This window comes from Hippocampus comes, unplaced genomic scaffold (genome assembly GCF_001891065.2).
Source record: "Hippocampus comes isolate QL1 unplaced genomic scaffold, H_comes_QL1_v1.1 scaffold322, whole genome shotgun sequence".
NCBI classification, from domain to species: domain Eukaryota; kingdom Metazoa; phylum Chordata; class Actinopteri; order Syngnathiformes; family Syngnathidae; genus Hippocampus; species Hippocampus comes.
In genome coordinates this window covers 1,514,385-1,533,172 of record NW_017805137.1, presented here as the reverse complement: position 1 = coordinate 1,533,172, position 18,788 = coordinate 1,514,385, and the positions used below count along the sequence as shown (strand labels likewise).

The 18,788-nt window shown below is 42.4% G+C and overlaps 3 protein-coding genes across 6 annotated transcripts; 1 reads left to right on the top strand and 2 right to left on the bottom strand.

The window, feature by feature from the left end:
* The first annotated feature begins 81 nt into the window (after positions 1-81).
* Positions 82-12,512, top strand: LOC109514199 (kinesin-like protein KIF2A). Of its 4 annotated transcripts, XM_019867067.1 has the most exons (22): positions 82-194; positions 3,595-3,689; positions 3,918-4,031; positions 4,391-4,445; positions 5,018-5,131; positions 5,351-5,395; positions 7,251-7,351; positions 7,442-7,537; positions 7,628-7,682; positions 7,759-7,921; positions 8,047-8,137; positions 8,216-8,279; positions 8,369-8,460; positions 8,557-8,699; positions 8,792-8,996; positions 9,272-9,382; positions 9,476-9,543; positions 10,144-10,269; positions 10,865-11,012; positions 11,332-11,433; positions 11,537-11,675; positions 11,778-12,512. In XM_019867067.1, the coding sequence occupies exons 1-22, from the start codon at positions 134-136 to the stop codon at positions 11,861-11,863; spliced, it is 2,274 nt and encodes a 757-aa protein (XP_019722626.1). In that variant the 5' UTR covers positions 82-133; the 3' UTR covers positions 11,864-12,512. The 4 variants fall into 4 exon arrangements, with proteins under 4 accessions (XP_019722626.1, XP_019722627.1, XP_019722628.1 ...); XM_019867068.1 differs by lacking the exon at positions 5,351-5,395; XM_019867069.1 differs by lacking the exon at positions 10,144-10,269.
* Positions 12,513-12,766: 254 nt separating this feature from the next.
* Positions 12,767-16,460, bottom strand: dimt1l (DIM1 dimethyladenosine transferase 1-like (S. cerevisiae)). The gene is made up of 12 exons (XM_019867071.1): positions 16,293-16,460; positions 15,093-15,166; positions 14,940-15,026; positions 14,769-14,830; positions 14,601-14,694; positions 14,459-14,508; positions 14,255-14,378; positions 14,076-14,168; positions 13,933-13,997; positions 13,441-13,504; positions 13,254-13,360; positions 12,767-13,013 (listed from the first exon to the last, which is right to left on the bottom strand). Exons 1-12 carry the CDS (start codon positions 16,348-16,350, stop codon positions 12,971-12,973), a joined length of 921 nt encoding a protein of 306 aa, XP_019722630.1. The 5' UTR covers positions 16,351-16,460; the 3' UTR covers positions 12,767-12,970.
* Positions 16,461-16,535: 75 nt separating this feature from the next.
* On the bottom strand, positions 16,536-18,729 carry cenph (centromere protein H). The gene is made up of 10 exons (XM_019867073.1): positions 18,523-18,729; positions 17,896-18,000; positions 17,763-17,818; positions 17,637-17,682; positions 17,494-17,562; positions 17,351-17,407; positions 17,196-17,259; positions 17,057-17,108; positions 16,823-16,983; positions 16,536-16,712 (listed from the first exon to the last, which is right to left on the bottom strand). Exons 2-10 carry the CDS (start codon positions 17,988-17,990, stop codon positions 16,620-16,622), a joined length of 693 nt encoding a protein of 230 aa, XP_019722632.1. The 5' UTR covers positions 17,991-18,000; positions 18,523-18,729; the 3' UTR covers positions 16,536-16,619.
* Positions 18,730-18,788: the final 59 nt, after the last annotated feature.

The window sequence follows — 18,788 nt, the reverse complement described above, 5'->3', positions numbered from 1 at the left end:
GAACTGGCCTGTGAGCTGGAGCTTCTACGGCCACTCTTGACGCTTTCCCTCCCCATTTGCCAAGAGGTTGCTTCTCCCACCTCGCTTATAGCTTTGTAGCCGTTTACTTGTGAATTTGTACGGGGAATGTAGAATGGCCGTGGTGTTTGGGAAGCTCGCCGTTGGCACGTATGTGGAAATAAAGCGCAGTGATGGTAAGTTAAGGCGAGCTGCTCTTCTTGTCTTCGACGCAGTGTCTAGCCCAAGTTGTTTGGGGATCTTTGTTGCTGTGGTGCTGCTGAATGCAGCTGATGAACGACATCTAACGCTCGCTGGGGGGGAAATGACAACATGACGGAATATTTTTGTTTCCCCATCAAGACTCATTCATTCGTGATTTTGATTCATCCGACATGACGGTCAGACGGCGTCCTCATTTTGAACCAAATCACAACAAACGCGCCATTATAAGGACATAGCACGATATGAATATTAGCCACCATAACTATGTGTTTTTAACGCCTTTTATTCCGATGGTCTCACATTTTCAGCCTAACTGGGGAATGCTTCATTACGCAGCATTAACAGGGGATTAGCTTAATGGCTAATGCTAACGTGACCGGCTTCTTACCGGAGATCCGAAACGGGATGTCATTGATCTGTCAACGTGTCAATTTTTGAACCGTACGAGTCGTCCCTTTGAAATGTTCCTACTCGGTTTGATTTGCCCAAGTGTTAATGGAGGGAGCTCGACCTTGTAAATGGCAGTTGCTATGGAAACGCAGTAATGACCAGAACATCAAGAGATATAACGTGGAATGGTATTAAAGTCAAGACTGTATTCTTAAAGTCATAGTCAATATACTATTATCCTTTGTTTTTTGCTTGTCTTTTTTTTCTTAAACCTTCATGCCGTACTGCTTAATGGCAGAGGCTGGGGACCCACATCGCAGTGGTAGTACAGATTGGCACATAAGAGCATTTTATCCGCCGCACTATGTAATTAAAAAAAAAAAAGAAAACATCAGCGGAGTTGTTATTGAACCCCCAAAACGCTGAGGTGTCATTCAATAGAATTAAAAAAATATATATTTTGTTTCACATTAAATGGGCTTTCTGTGTGTGACTTTCTGTGATTGGAAAACATTCTCCGTAGAGGTTTAGGATTTTTTTTTTTAAACAAAAAAGGTGTCAGCACAATTATCTTCATGCTATTAGTGACACGAATGTGGAGGCACTGATCTTTTTTGTTGTTAGAATACAATGACATGTTCTCACAATCAGTCCTTAAAGGTGTAAAATGTATAAGCAATGGTGCACAGGCACAACGAGCAAAGTAATTCAGTCGCACACTTCTCAGTTGGCTGGGTTTGCATCCAGACCAGAGATTTCCCTCTCAGCAGGGGGTGATGGTGAGACTCATGCAGATTCTCGCCAGATTCAGGCCACCACCCCATCTGTTGTAGCCAGCATCCTTAATTCTGACACCACCCCCTGTGCATTTTTTTAGGTCCATATTTCTTCTTGAGAACAACAAATAATCATATAATAGCATACAAACCAAAAATGTTGGTGATTAAGATGCATTTATTCAACATTTTGACCTTCTACCATCGATTGACGTTTAAGATGTCAGTGACGAGCCTTTTTGTTTGTTCCACTGTCTTATCATTGTTAGATACACCCGTTCGTTCGAGCCCCTTCAACCACTGGGAAGTATCGGCCTGGTTTTGGCATTAAAGTGGGACACAGTGGGCACAATGGGTTCTTTCAGATAAGCTGCTATGACAGAACCCAGTGTGTGACTTTGCAATGTAGCTCATGGCAATATAAATGAAGAAAAGTACAGTAGTGGTTTTTATAAGATTCTCATAACGTCTTCGACTATAGGGAGTTGGTGTCTTCCCTCCAGCAGTTTCCACTTTTCTGGGAAGACTTTTGGAGTATGTATGTTTAATCCACAAACCATTTGAGACGTCATGTAACTGATGTTTGATCAGAGAGCCTGCTTTACAGTCACTCATCAAATTAATCCTTAAAGGTGTTAGATAGGTAGATTTCAATAAAACGGTTAAGTGTCCGTTACCGTTTTCAGTGGTGGGCATAAGAATTGTTTGCTCAGGTAATGAATTGTTGAGAATTATGTTTAGAATAATAATGATCGTTGCCAGGCCATTTAAGATGACCTGTTGTGCGATAATTCTGATATGCTTTGTGCCAAGGGTGCAGAGATGATCAAAACTGGCACAATGTCACTGTCTTAGTTCTTGAAGAGTGCAAGTCCTCATGAGTGTATAGGGCGGCAACGGATGAACATCTCGGCAGTCCTCATTGTTCGTTGCAGATGAATGGTGTCCTTTTTAGCAGCACCAAACCAGACAGTGATGGCATGACTGCTTCAGTGACTGCTGTATGGAACTGCGTCAACAGCTCAAGTGACAGGCCGTGCTTCCTCAGCAGCCACAGGAAGTGCATCCCCTGTTGGGCCTTTTTGAGAATGAAGTAGAATGTTGATGTTGGCCTCCCACTTCAGGTCCAGCGGGACTAATTCCCAGGAACTTGAGTCTCAGAGGTGCTGATTGTGCGTGTGGATGAGGTGGTTTCTCCCCACCTCACCTGCTGTTTGTCCTGCCTGTCTTGAAGCCTTAATCCACCAGCAAGTGGCAGGAGAGGCGCTGAGCTGGAACAATTTGGAAAAGAGTTTAGGGATGATGGTGTTGAATACAGAGCTGGAGTTATTGAACAGGATGCCTACGGAGGTAGGTCCCTTTGCCGTTGCAAATTTGAAGGATGAAGTGCAGGCTCAAGTTGACTGCATCATCCACCAACCTATTGTCTTGGCAGGCAAACTGCAAGGGGTCGAGCAGAGGTCATTTGACACTTCTTAGGTGGTTTCAGCATGAGGGGTTCAAAGGTCTTCAACACCACACATGTCAGAGCAACAGGGTTGTTGTTATGGAGTCTAAAAATTGCAGATAATGCCGGAGCGTTTCAAGCAGGATGGCAATAAACACAGCTCTCAAGATCTGTTGAAAATTTTACGCAGATTTTCAGGCAGAAGAGGGATGCACATCGCCTTTTGTTGCCCAATGGGAATACCATGCCCTCATACATCACAAAGGTGATGAATGAAAGCACTGAGTAAAGCCTCAAGTAATCTGAAAAACGTAGTTTCGCCATGTACGGTATGGTTGCCGACCACGGTGAAGAACCAGTGTTAGCAAGTATGTGACCTATATTTGCAGGATGTACATAAACACCTGCAGGGGAATTTTGTGGAAAGACGGTTTCCACTCCCTCATTATCCCCATCATAATCTCGGAATGACCGACTTTTGAAAGAACGCTGTCAGTGGAATTAGAGACTTTGAAAATCCATGCCAGAACTCATTGAAGTAGGAGCAGCAGGAGTAGTTGTTGGTGCCACAAATGTCTCAACATTTCAATAAGAATTTAATCGGTACAGTATGGCACAGTTAGTCCAATTCCGACATCAGACTCCACAAATGTAGCCCGATTTTGAGCTGACAGACATGTCAACAACAAACATAGTAGGCCCCTCTCGTGCCACATACTCAACTAATGGTCACAATTTTGTATCTTAACTCTTGGACAGGACGCATACATGAGGCGATGGTGACGTCCCTGAACGAGGACAACGAGAGTGTCACGGTGGAGTGGATAGAGAATGGAGACACAAAAGGGAAAGAGGTAACCGCCATTTACTCCTGCTTCAATGTACCAGCGGCGACATAGCAGGCCCCGTTTTCTGAAAGCTCTGAATAATTCATGAGAAGATGTCAAAGAGTTTTGATGATGATTACGCAATCAAAGTGCAGGAACGAGATCCAGAAGACACTTCTTGTAGAGCCAGGTTTGGCTTTTGAAGCTTTGGCCTTGCTCGTAATTGACTCGTCATTGTCCTCTCTTACCTATCAGATTGATTTGGAGAGTATATTTACACTTAACCCAGACGTGGGTCCGGACGAAGAAATTGTCCGGAGTCCGGAGACTCCTCCGACTACAGGGGTGAAGGTTAATAAAATAGCAAAGGTGAGTCTTGTGTGCTCGTATTACTTAACCCTGCAAATAAAAAAAAACATTTGAGAGAGCCTGATGGGAGAATATCCTTTTTGTCTTAGTGACTACATTTGAGTAATGTTCTTACTGCCTCTTTTGAAAAAAGTAGGCGCGGCTTGACAAAGCATTTTGTTGAACTGACAAAGTCGCTAACGCTGACGTGTGATTAAAAGAGGCCTGTGCTCTAATCAGGACTAATCTTGTCCCACAGGCTTGAACTAGGTATGTAATTAAGGTAGTGAACTCGGAATGCAGAAGAGGATCAAAACGGAATGTAGCTCAGACATTAAAAACGTGATGGCTCACTGACAAGGTTTGGTTTCTGCTTGCAGAACCGCGGGACGATAGCACCTTCCAAGATTGACACTCCGTCCAGGGACAGCAGAGGTTTGTTTCAGAGGGCCATCAATGGGAAAACCCATCATGGCTTTTCCAAGACAGACAAAAACAGCTATTTTATAGTTTGGGTTGTTAATGTGAATTTCTTCTTTTGCTCTTCTCAAACATAGTAACCAAATGATTACATCTATGATAAAGTTACCATAAAAGTACCTGTTGGGTGTCCTAGAACAGGGGTGGGCAATTCTGGTCCTCGAAGGCCGGTATCCTGGATGTTGTATTCGTCTGCTCTAACACACAGGATTCAAAGGATCAGGATCAGTAGCCAGCTTGTGCAGAGTCTCCTGATGAATACATTTACTAGAAACAATTTTTGTAATGAGAAATTAAAACTCCGGCAAGGGCAAATATTAATTATTAGATCAGCATAATTCTGGATCAATTCATCTGGTGGTTGTATTGCAATTCCTCACTAAATGTCATCCATGTCTAGTCTTCACTTTTTGAGTATTAACAAAAATACAAGCAAAAAATATACATGTGGGGTCTTTTGGGGTTGCTGAACAACTAAGAAAAAAAGTTAGTCTTTGTTGTTAATTGTAATGTTTTTCACTTTGCAGTCATTCCGAATCAGGCCCGACCCCATCAGTCTCAACATGCTGAATCAGTCCTGCCCCCTCCATCACAGCAGCCTCAGCCCCCACAGGCTCCCACACAGCAGCAGCTGCAGAATGGTAATGTGGAAGTTCTCACCTTACAGCTCCCTTGCACGGTCTGCAGGTGTTAGTTTGAGTCGACTAACTCAAATTGTAAGACTTCACGAATGGTTTTACTCTGATCGCTGTTTTTGATGTAGAAAAGTGTGCACTTGATACAGTTTGAATATGTTACATTTGTTGACCACATTTCTTTCAATTTGAAGAAGTTCTATTTGTTGACCACATTTATTACAGAGTCTTTCCATCAGCTGCTAACCAGAAAGGAAATTGGACAACTTTGTATGTATCACCCATTTATTGCCCTCAGTGATTTTTTTTTTTTTGGTTGTTGTTATATCATAGTTCCCAATAGAATCTGACAGTCCTCTTGCCTTTAAAGTACATTGGGTACACACACCCAAAATGTCTGCCAGGTACTATTCAGAGCTGTGATGTCATTGGTGTGTTGGTGATGTAGCCCAGATACAAACCATACCCTGCAGAGAGGATTTGTGGGTGTCAGTCAAACACTTGAATGTGTTGTGCTGGTTCACTGAGCGTTTTTTTTTGGCTCTCTAAGCACATGAGGAAAAGCCTCTGGCACAGAATGTTACTCTTCCAGGCATATACAGCAAAAAATAAATAAACAACTGCTCTATTTATTTTGGCGTTGACCTTTAGCCACGTGCTGCTTCACCGACAGCCTCTTATTAGTACACAAGGGATGGTGCTGCTTCCCCGTTGTACTTCTTTGTCTTGGTGCTGACCCAGCTCATTAATTCCTCCTAGATTAGTGGAGATTATTCATCCCTCTGCTCTGATAGTCTGCTGTTCTTGGGAAGTGGAGCTAGCAGGAGGCCAAGCCTGTTTTACAGTGCTTTCTTTGGAGCGGGAGTGTGACGCTTTGCAGTAAACCAGGGCCATTGCTTTAATTTCACCTCTTCAAGTTCTCAGGCCGGGCTGTTGAATCACCCTTTTACTAACGCGTTTAAATTACTCATCTATTGTTTAGTAACTTTAATCACACACAAACGAAGTGAAAATGAGCACTGTAGGCAGTAAAATCTATTTTATTGGCCAAGTATGAACACACAAGGAATTTGTCTCCAGTAGTTTGAGACACAGTCGTATTACAGCAACAAGCAAGTCATTCAAACAGAACAATTAGGACGTCATAAATACAGAGTCGTGAAGCACCGTAAGGATACCATGAGTGCGGTAGTACCAAATAATGACATCTGTCCAAATGATGCATGCAAACACAGTAGGTCGTAGTAAGCAGTTGGGTTTTTTTTTTCCCTAAATGAATTTAAGAGGCAATTGAAGTGCTCATGCTCGAATTTTTAGGTCCACAAAGATGGTGGCCTCTTGTCATGATGTTCGGAGGGGTTATTCAGGTGTTGATAAGCACTTGCAAAATGAATTTGAGTATCTTTTCCCAACCCATAGTCAGACCAGAAAAGAAACGTGAAGTGGTGGTCTGTGACAGATGGTTGTTTTAATATTGCAAAAACAGAACCCAAAGTCATAGAGTAAAATAGTCGTAATGGCTGAAAGAAGTTGTTCTTGTTCATCTCAAGGTTAAATAAGGGTGTGGACCTTGCTTTAGACTCTCATACAGGAACAAACCGTTGAAAGTTGGAAACAGAAATTGTAAGATGCAACACTAGATTGTGACTGACCGTATATGCATCATCCAGATTTGCATCGATGGGTTAAATGCAAAAAAAAAACCAAACTGGTCGTTTTTTTTGCAATCTCAAGCCATGTCCGTACAAACATTTACAAGAATACACCTGTGAACATTTTTCATCTATGGAGACAAACCTTTTGGAACATATCTATACAGTATTGATTTTAAAAATGCTTTGCTACGGGTATGGACCGAGATCTGGTGACCTCAGAGTGGGGGAAATCAAAAAACCAAAAAGCTGCTATTTTGACGGATGCATTGTGATCCCTAACGTATTCATTGCTTCCAGAGAGTTTTTTTAAGGATGGCCTTGAGAGAGAGAGGGGGAAAAAAAACTACTAGCAATGAGAAATACTTGAAGTGAAAAACTTGGACTGAGATGGTTCTTGTAGAACGCAGTGCTTGACCAATACTATAGCATCGTCACGGGAAATGGAAATGTTTTTGTTGCTCTTGTGGCAGCTAGGAGGAAGTCAAACTGTGTGAAGGAGGTCGAGAAGCTGCAGGAGAAAAGGGAGAAGCGTCGGCTTCAGCAGCAGGAGCTAAGAGAAAAGAGGGCTCAGGTAAATCGATGCAGACAAACTTGCCGTTTTTTTCTAGCAGTTGGCGGTGTAAGGTGTGATCTCATCTTGTCTCTCCAAATCTTCTTGCAGGAGGTGGACACAACCATTCCTAATTATGAGATCATGTGCATGATTCGAGATTTCCGGGCAAGTCTTGATTACCGACCTCTGACCACAGCAGATTTGGTGAGAAGAAAGCGTTGTTTCTTGATTTAAGGATGTACGGTACAATGACACCCCCTTCAATAATGTAACGTTTCATGTTGCGCCACTCAGATCGAAGAACATAGAATATGCGTATGTGTGAGGAAACGTCCGCTAAATAGAAAAGGTAACGCCGTCTCATATCACATGCGTGTACGCCGTCTTGACCGGACCGGTCATTTTTCCCTGGGCTTTTGTTTCAGAACTCACCATGAAGGATTTGGATGTGATCACGATCCCCAGCAAGGATGTGGTGATGGTACACGAACCGAAACAGAAGGTGGACCTGACTCGCTTCCTGGAGAACCAAACCTTCCGCTTCGACTACGCCTTTGACGAAGCCACCACCAATGAGATGGTTTACAGGTTGGGTTTAGTCCCCTGTTGCTTGTCCCGCTCCTGCATTTCCTTTCACGATCTATACCAATAAACTGATTTTATGAAAAAGGTGGCTGCGCCTAATGAAGTTGTCCGTATGATGTTCTCTGAAGGTTCACTGCCAGGCCATTAGTGGAGACCATATTTGAGAGGGGCATGGCCACTTGCTTTGCCTATGGGCAAACAGGAAGTGGCAAAACTCATGTGAGTAGCGTTTAATGTCGACTACATCTTGAAATCAGAGTCATTTTTCAATTTCTCAAAGAGCTTTGTGTGTTTTAGACAATGGGCGGAGATTTTTCTGGGAAGAACCAAGACTGCTCAAAAGGAATTTATGCATTGGCTGGTAAGTCACAGGTCGTATATGCACAATGTTTGTGGTTCAATGTTTCAAAGACATCTACTTTGGCTTTCAACGTCTTTCTTTGGATCCAGCTCGGGATGTATTTCTCATGTTGAAGAAACCCAATTACAAGAAGTTAGAGCTACAAGTGTATGCGACCTTTTTTGAAATCTACAGTGGAAAGGTGAGAAAGAAACAAATTGGAGATGTTTTTATAGTATTTTTGCTTTTATTTATTTCAAGCTAATCACACTCCATTCCACCGTGTACATTGTGTCAGGTGTTTGACCTGCTGAATCGCAAAACTAAACTGAGGGTGCTGGAGGACCGAAAACAGCAAGTGCAGGTTGTGGGGCTTCAGGAGAAGGAGGTCAAGTGCACAGAAGATGTCCTGAAACTCATCGAAGTGGGCAACAGCTGCAGGTGCACAAGTTGAAACCGTTTGTGGTGGTGGTTATCAAATTACTGATGATTACTTTGTTCATCATAACAATCCCGTGTTTTGTTTTCTGTAGGACATCAGGGCAGACGTCGGCCAACGCCCACTCGTCTCGCAGCCACGCCGTCTTCCAAATTATTCTTCGGAGGAAGGGCAAACTGCACGGCAAGTTCTCCCTCATCGACCTGGCCGGGAACGAGAGAGGCGCCGATACTTCAAGTGCTGACCGCCAGACTCGCCTGGAGGGTGCGGAGATCAACAAAAGCCTGCTGGCGCTCAAGGTTTGGCGAGTCAAATGGCAGTCGTTCCATTTTAAGTGTTGTGACCGGATACTTGAACGGTCTCAATGGATGAATTTTCAAAAGAATTACAGATTCATCCGTTTCATTGGACACCGGTTGGCACACTGCTTGCTTCCGTGGCCATATTTGAATAGTGTCTGGGGATTTCCATAGGATGTGGTTGTTTCAAATGCGCTTCAATTTGCAGTCTGTCTTTTTTTTATGACCGGTATGTTACAACATGAAAATGTATGTGTTCCCTCCTCTTATTACAGGAGTGCATCAGGGCTCTCGGCCGCAACAAGCCACACACTCCGTTCCGAGCCAGTAAACTCACCCAGGTCCTGCGAGACTCATTCATTGGTGAAAATTCCCGTACGTGCATGGTGAGTGCATTACCTCCGTATAGTGATGGCTTCCTGTATCTTCACACAGTCGTCATCGGAATGATTTTTTTTTTTTTCCCTTTGTATGGGCAGATTGCAACAATCTCCCCTGGTATGACATCCTGCGAGAACACCCTCAACACGCTCCGTTACGCCAACAGGTGCTCATGTCCACCTTCTACAGCACAGGTGTCAAAGTCAAGGCCCGGGGGCCAGATCTGACCCGCCACATCATTTTATGTGGGCCGCAAAAGCAAAGCAAGCATGTCAACTTCCAGAATGCGTGCTGAAGTCTGAACTCAAATTTTAAATTGTTATATGTAATCCATAATGACAATGTTTGAACAAAGCCATTCTTGACTTCTGATTTCAAAAACGAGTTATCCATCAATTTGTTGTTCGCTGTGTATGTAATATGTGGAGGCGGTTAAACATTTATATGATTTCACAAAATTCATAATGGCACTCCAAGGGAAACCGTAACGGCATTGAGGCCCGCGACAAAAATGAGTTTGACACCCCTGTTCTACAGTGTATTGTCATGGAGAGGCGGGATCATATCCCTTACTTGCCTTTACTTACATAGATTGATAGTAGCTGACTGAGCTTTGCTCATCATGAAGGTTAAATTGCTTCCTGTTCTTGGTCGTTTTTTTTTTTTTGTTTTTTTTTTTCTGACTCTTTGACTCTTGCTCCCTTTTAATCTTCTCGCCTCTCCCTTTCCCACATCTCCCATGCTGCCCCTCTATGCCCTGGCGTAGAGTGAAGGAGTTTGGGATTAGTCCATCCGACATCCCCTTCTCTCAGGGTGGTCAGGGGAGTCGCCCTGAGCACTCTCCGACCAATACCTTTGAGTACGATGACTTTGCTGCTACTCCCCCCGGCAGGTCAAGCGCTTGCACTGCACTACACAAACACAAACGCATGTGCTTTTTAATCAGGTAGACACACATGTTACACTGGCATCGTGAGATCAAATATAGAGTTAATTTTAGCAGCCAACCTTTTCTGTTGAACACATCCATCATCTTTCCGCTTTTCTTCCTTTCATCTGCATGTGATTCGCAATTGTATTCACCAACTGTGATTCACCGCTTTATTTTTTTTTTTTCTGCCTACGATGGCGACACCTTTTTCCTTATCCTTTTCCTTTAATTACCGTCCATACATCACCATCGGTGGCCGCACATGACATGATAGTGGAACTGGAAGTTGGGGACCTTGTTGCTGTCACGAATAAATGGGGTGCACCTCAATGAAAATGCATGGATGAACTTCCTCTAAGGAGAGAGCAACGCTCAGCAAGATCATTGACATTCGCACAAACCGTTCCTTTCCATGCATGGTGTCACTGCTCCCGTGATGTGGCCAAAACGTGCCCCCCCCCTCCCCCGCCCATCTAACAGCCACCAGCTTCTTTAAGCGGGTCCGCTCAGCAAATATGATCACTCCTGATGAGATCAATGTTCCTTTGGTGTTCAGGGTGAAGGAACTTACTGTGGACCACAACCAGGTGATGGAAGGAGGTCGTGCCAACATCCATGCCGTCAACCAGCTGGACTTTCTAGATGAGGACTGGCAGAACAGTTCGCCACAAAGAGACGACCTCAAGCTGCTCTGTGAGCAGAATGTAAGTAGTTTGCTTGCGCTTCCCAACCAAGGCAATATGAGAGTTTAACAAAAACTTACAACGTAACTCAATCATCAAAGCACACTATGGGTTTTAAAACTTACCACATTAGACCGTATTTAAAAAGCTGCCTTAACAAAAGCAACAGTGAAGGGCAGAACTCTGCCAAAGCCAAAAAATGTCACAACCGAGGAAGAAGCACATGTACAGGGTCTAGCGACAGTATTCGGCCCCCTTGAACTTTTGCAACATTTCATATCTTTGTTTTAGTTTGTGTGAAGCTCCTCAGTCTGGGTATGTTTTTTGCCATGTCTCCCAGGAGGAGGAAGTGTCTCCTCAGCTCTTCTCCTTCCACGAGGCTGTTTCTCAGTTGGTGGAAATGGAGGAGCAGGTCCTAGAGGACCACCGGGCTGTTTTCCAGGTCAGACCATCCAAGAAAGTCAAAGAGTTCCAAATGCAATTAATTTCATGACTGAAAAAAAGATGTCTTCCACGAGTAGTAACACTTTTGTTCCTTTTTCCAGGAGTCCATCCGGTGGCTGGAGGATGAGAAGGAGCTCCTGAAGATGACAGAAGAGGAGGTGGACTACGATGTGGAATCTTACGCCACTCAGCTGGAGAAGATCCTGGACCAAAAGATAGACATCCTCACCGAGCTCCGAGGTTTGACCGAAGCAGCCGCTCATCGAACCAGTACAAACCGCACCAAGGCGGTTCCATCAAATCGCTCATCACTGATCTCTTATCCTGCTTGGTTTTGTACAGATAAAGTGAAATCGTTCCGCTGTGCTCTCCAAGAGGAGGAGAAGGCCAGCAAGCAGATCAACCCCAAGAGGCCACGTGCTCTTTAGTGAGCCACCGAGGAGGTGGAAAGAGAACCACTAAGACCGACTTGCCTGTCGAAGCACAAATTCAAGGACTGGCTCTTCCCTACAGGCTCAAACAATTACAACTGTTAAGACTCCTCATAAAACTGACTTGTCGCTACAGTCTTGTTAGGAAATTTAGGAAGAACACTTTGGGAAAGGAAATAGTTTCATTTTTGGTTTTTCTCATGGAGGATGTTTAGGAGTCGTCTAACCATTCCCCTTAAATTATTTTCTTTGTACTTTTGAACATATTTTTTTTGGACATGGTTTCCACTTTTGCCACACAAAACTGACGTACGATTTACGGTTGGCTTGGCTACTATGTACAGTCTGCATGTGCACTGATGTTATGGCGTCATGGTTTTTGTCACTATATAGTCATGTCTGATATGCAGTCTGTCCCCCCTCCCACTTTTTACATGTGAGGAACAAGCAGGAGAGCAAAATGTTTCTTCCTCTTGTAGGCCCCGAAAAACATTTTTACAGGATTCACTTACATCTTGTGCCATTTCGTGCTACGTGACAATAGTTTCTAAACTCAAAACGTCCCAACATTTTGCACCCCTGTTACAATTTGTTATAAAAACAACTGGAAATGGAAAAACGACAATAAATGTATAGTGAAGAACACGAACACCATTAAAGTTGTCATGTGTTGTGGCAAGGAGCAAAGGGTGTCCCGAAAAATACCCTTCTGGAGTGATTCTTACTCCATTATCAATACTGCTTGTCAATCAAATTCCTTACTTGGTTCCCTTGCAGATTCTCATTGGGTGACAAATGGGCTTGCTTGTACTTTAATTTTTACTATATTCAACTCTGGATAGGAGATACAGCATATCAAGTGTGCATTCATATTTGGCGGGATTAAACAAACGAATACAATTTTTAAACATTGTTAAGGAGTACTGATATTTATTCATACAATGGATGCAATCTCAAGATAAATTAATATTGTATGTTGAGTCAGTGATACATTAGAATCTCAATATGAGTTCTTGATCCTGTTTTTTTCCCCTCCGATATGATAAAAAAAAAAATCTTGTAGGGCTCCAGAAGAAATTCTGCAGTCCTGTGGTGTGTATGCCTTTAAGAAAAGTGGATCCCAGCTGAATTGAACGCATGAAGCAATCTGAGGAATAGAAATGTGAGCAATGAATGAGAAACATGACATGAACACAAATTCCCAATAAAATTAGGGTTTTTTTTTTTTACGTACTATTTCAGCCATTGGAATGAACTACAATCGGAGGGAGCACTTATTTTCTAAGCCATGTCATTTTGACAATAATATGAAGACAGTCGCCCAGGTTTGCAGGAATGTCATTTAGCAGATTACCGAAAGGAGTTAAATGGGGAATATCCAACTTACACCATGAAGTCGTCAATGTCCATAGACCTAGCCCTCTTTTCACTGAAGTTTGCCTCTTGTAAGATGCTTTCTATTTTCTTGGTGATACTGAAGTCGACGGGCACTTCCTGTCAGGATGTGAAGCATGAGCTGTGTTATCATTGCAGCCAGCGCCATTGCAAAGGGACAATTTTCACCGTGCACTCACCACATTGTGCACAGAGCAGTGGATTCTGTAGTTCTTCTCCAGGAGCTGCTCCACCGCGGTCGACCTGGACATCCGAGAATCCAGTGTGACTCTTGAGCCACTTCACAGTTCGCCATTGTACAGAATGCTTTGGATTTACACTGATATGTGATTCCACTAGTCTAAACACAGTATTCTGATTAATATTGTGTTTGTTGAATATGAATTCAGCAGCAAAGTCCACCTGTTTTTAGCTATTGGCCATTTTACCACTTCCTGCCAACTCAAAATGACACCACAGTGGCTGAACAACCAATCACGGCTCACTTGTTTTCTGAAGCTGAGCCATCGTTGGTTTTTACCTGAGCGCTGAGCAACTGTGATGTCATTTTCAGTTGACAGCAAGGGGCAAAATGGCCGCCTGAGATGGCCAAAACCGGGTGGATTTTCCTGCTGAACTGCGTACCAAATTGAACACTCACTTAACTGGAAACATTTGCCAACCATACTCACTTAAATGCAGCATTCAGAGTTTTATTCTTTCTTACGAAGGCGATTCTGACCAGGCCATCCCATTCCTGAACACAACAGATCTAATGTTAAAATGTCCACTTTATCTTTTGAGCGTTCCAAATACAACAAAGAAAACTCTTAACCTGGAAGTTAACTGGGGGAGGAGGATTTTTGGGCTCTATCCTCACAACACTGGACTCAACTTTTGGAGGAGGACGGAAATTATTCTTACCTACCTGACAAAAAAAGGGGAAAAAAAAAAATCAACATTGTAAGAGTTTCTTCTCGGTAAGACGTCAAATTACCAATGTGCGCATTATACTTTCATAAGATGGTCCACACGAGCCAAAAGCTGAGTGTTGATGGACAGCCTGCAGTAGAGTTTGTCTCCAGGTGGAGCCACCAGACGCATGGCAAACTCTCTTTGGAACATTAAAACGGCACACCTGAAATAAACAAGCACACACACGAGCTGCAGACTACTACCGAACGTGACTTGACAATATGAGAAAGTGAGGTTTTGTACCTGAAGAATGGTCGGTGAAGCAACAGCTTGAAGACAAACGGCGATGATATCTTTGCAATTAAAAAGTGACACTTTTTAATATATCAACTTTCAGAGGTAGGAGCACTTAAAAGTGGGCTCAATGCAAAAGACAAGTGTTTACCTGGTATGGTAAATTGGCGACACACACGTCAAAGAAGGGCAGGTCTGTTTTTAAAACATCCCCAACTAAGATCTGAAGTTTGGTCTGCATGGGTCTGTTGGAGGCCACGACATGCTTACTAAACCACACGGTCACTTTTTAAGGGTTTCGAGCAAATCAGTCACTCACGTGCATTGTACTCGTTTCTGCAGTTCAGCCACCAATCTGCTGTCCAACTCACACGCCACCACCTGCAACACACAAAGGTCAGCGTCGTCTTTGTTTGCACTGCGTGTTGTTTTCCAAATGTAATTACAGGAGTGAATGACATTGCGAAGATGTAAAATCAATCTTCCTTACCTTCTTAGCTTTTTCTAGTAGTTTAACGGTCATGTTACCAGTTCCAGGTCCCACCTCCAAAACAACATCTGTTGGCCTGAGTGCAGCCTGAAAATGACGCAACGCATTGCAATCAAACAAACTTATCACATTTCCGAATGTGGTCAGGCTAACCTTCTCAATAATGCTGTTGACCACCAGAGGATTCTTCAAGATGTGCTGACCGATTCCTGTATTGAACATAATACCTGCAACACAGAGGTTAGCCGTGAGCCATAATTCTGTTTTACAATAGTGATTCTCTGCCGGTGGGTCGCAGAGAGGTAAGGACCTCGTTTTAAGAAGGTGCCCACATACGACATTTTCAGGTTACCAGTGGCACACAATAACCTAAAGTAAAAGCTGATGTTAGCGATTGTGTGATTTTGATTAAACAAAAGATACCATAATCAGTCCGCTTTCATGAAGGACAATAGAAAGTGGATTATAATTACTGTTGAGAGGCTGAAATCAGAGGATCTGAACAATTTTAAGTTATATACTGTTTCTAAACGATTACTTAATATGTAAAATAGTTGATTAATTTGGTGAGACAAACATAGTGCAGCTCAGCCTCTGGCTAGTTATACAGTACACTTTAGGTGCTACAAATGTAATTACATATAAAAAAAAAAATTAAACAACAGTGACGTGCAAACTTTAAATGACATTCAAACAGCATCACACACAGCAAATGTCACTAGTGGTTTTATACTGTAGTATACTTTAGACTGTTTAAACTATTACAGTTGCATTTGTCATCTGCTTTGTTCATGACCTAAAATGACTATTAATGGTACACTTTCCTAATAAGAAGAGATCAGTGTCGTGATCAGTGAAATGTTGTGGCCGCATTGTGTTTTGTGCTTCAGAGACATTTTGTTTAACTATATTTATTTTTATACATTCAGTTGTCATGTTCATCCTCTAAAGGTGCTCGGAAAGCTTTATCATTACAATGATAATGAAGGCTCCACGTCTTGAAAGTACGTAGCATCGTTATTAATATTTTTTAATAAAGGGTGATAACAGTTGAGAATCACTGTCTTTGGAAGGTTTTGAAGGGGAAGACAAATCTCCTGTCGAGGTAGGAAAATAAACGAAAATGCACTTAAATACCATAGATACATAATCAACGTTAATGTCAACACGAGAATCTTTCCAACATGACAGTTTCAGGAAATGGTGTACTTTATCACTCGGATAAAGCCTGCGATTAATGCTGGATAATACTCAGTTATGTTAAACAATTTGGAAGTCCACGATCGTCCTTTTAGCATGATCTCTGGCGTTATGAAACATGCTAACGCTAACTTTACACATCAGGAAGCGTACCTTGGTTTTTAACTTCTTGATGCTGCCTGCTTTTCTTTTCCGCTTTAACTTTCGGCATTTTTTCTGCGTTTGTAGTTATAAATGCTGCAGAAACGCAAAAATGTGGTAAATATTCACAAGTGATATGGTAAACACGTGTGACTAGCGCATGCCCTTCTTCGCTGGCGTCTGTTCAGATTCTTTGAGGAAATGAGTCGGCCCCTGGTGGCCATACTCGTTATGACAACCACAACAACTGAGCAGTCCTTGTAGATTCATTTTGGTTTATTCAATCGTCAAAACATAAAACAGACACGTATAGGCAGGAAACAAGTGGGTTCCTTTAGTCTAGTCGGCGATGGGAAATTCCTCCAGAGTCAGGGCTATGTCTCGCAGATGTGGATCCGCCATCCAGTTTATTTTATATGCTAAAAGAAGTCCCTGCACATGACAAAAAAAATTGCATATTTCACTATCGGCACTTACTTTAGGGAACTTTAAATAAGTTCCCTGAAAATCAGCACTGCAGTGATTTTTTTTTTTTTTTTTACCCTCAATACATTCTGTCCCATGATGACCATCTTTTTTAATTCTTCCAGGTTTGTGAGGCCCTTCTCCAAGACAGCTTTGTACTTTTCTGCATTCGGGTGCACTTTTTTCACCTTCAAGTCTTCAATTTCTCTCATTTTCTCATGCGTGAGACGCTTCAGCTCTAAACACAATACAATCGTTTTCTCAAACATGTTTTGTGAATAAAATGTGTGTTGTAAACCATATTTACTAACCAAGCCTGTTTTTCTGGAGTTCTGTGATTTCATCTTGAAGAGCCCTTGATTCCTTTAAGAATAAGAAAACATATATTATCTTATTATTATTCCTGTTCATACAGCACCTTATTCTACTTAAACGCTGAAAGCTTGTTACCTGCTGAACTGTTTTAATGTGCGAGCAAAGCGTCATGCAGCGATCACTGATGGCTTTCAGCGCACTGAAAACGACACAACAGTGTATCAAGCTGACAGAACAATAATTTTTTTTCTCATTAAATAATTCAACTTTAATTGTTTGTGTTAACTTACTCAGTCTCTGAATTATTTTCTTTCATCTTTTCTCCAATAGCATGCCACATCTGCATTCTAAAACACAGAACAGGTCAGTGATTTCTTCAGCCGTTTACAAGACAAACATCACTTTGACAGTTCAATATTAACTAGTGGTTTACCTGTGCAATGCCAGTGTGCTGTTAAAATGACGTGACTTGATTCTTTCCAGCTCGCTGACATTGCCCTCCCTGTAAAGACAAACATCTTAAAATGCATGTGTGATTTGACAACCGGACGACGGGATCTTAAATCAAGTACTCACAAGCGTGCGTCTGCTTCAGCCGTAGAGCACGATCTCTGGTTCTTGTCTGCAAGAGAAGAGATGATATTCACATTTTTTTCCTTAGAACAGAATTTGTCAAAAAAAGGCTGAAAATTACACCTGTACCTCGACTAAGTTGCACTTCCATCTCAAAGCACTGGTTATACAGCTGCTCTTTTATTCTGAAAGACACTCCAGTAAATAACAACAATAAAAAATATGAGGTAGGATACTTGTTACGATCTTGACAGAAGCATACTTCAGTATGTCTGGTAAGGTGTCTGATTGGCCGTTGGATCCATTGTTTCGGGGCACGTCCTCCTCTTGATTTCCCATATCGTCAGATGGCTCCATTATGCCACAGCTTGGCAGAAACAAATACAAATAACTTTATTTCCATCCATAACTCAATTTTAACCCAAGTTAGAAAATTCCCTTTCTTTGAGTAACCTTGAGCGACACAGGGATTTTCAACTGGTGGATGCCCAAAAGTGGGTCACGGACAGAAGGTGAACAATTGACAAGAAATCCTCGATTTACGTCACAACGACACCTGCCATTTTGAGGTTACGACTGGCGCAAAGAATACGTCGTCATGCAGCAAAAGAGTTTACCAATGTGTGCACTGTTTTCAATGATTAGTTTTAGATTTATGGCCTGAAAGTTTTTTCAAAGCAATACTGTACTTTCTGTAATCATACATTATACTCGTGCATGCTTTATCATATTATATCTTTTCAAATTTTTGTGCTGTTAGATGTAAGTAAGATGCGACTCCGTGACGGCAGTTGAGAAGCACTGCACTGCTTCAGCAAATAAAAACATTTAGGCTGTAAACGAATACTCAAAGTGTATCGTTGAATCAAGAAGATAGAATCAAAGTTACCTTTGGTATGTGGAGTCCAACCAAATCTTGAAAAACCTTACTGTCAAGTGTTACTGATGCAACAACCCGCGTAAACAATTAATTGCACGTTTTGTGCTACGGTCTATTTTCAATCACGACACAGTTGAACTCCATTTTACAACTGTAAACATCCGCATAGGGTAGTTCGATCGAATTGAACCGCCCGGAAGTGACGCTTGCAATCGTCATTTCCACCAAACGAAGACACGTTGCAGACGTAAAGGGGAGTTGCTGCCACCTAGCGT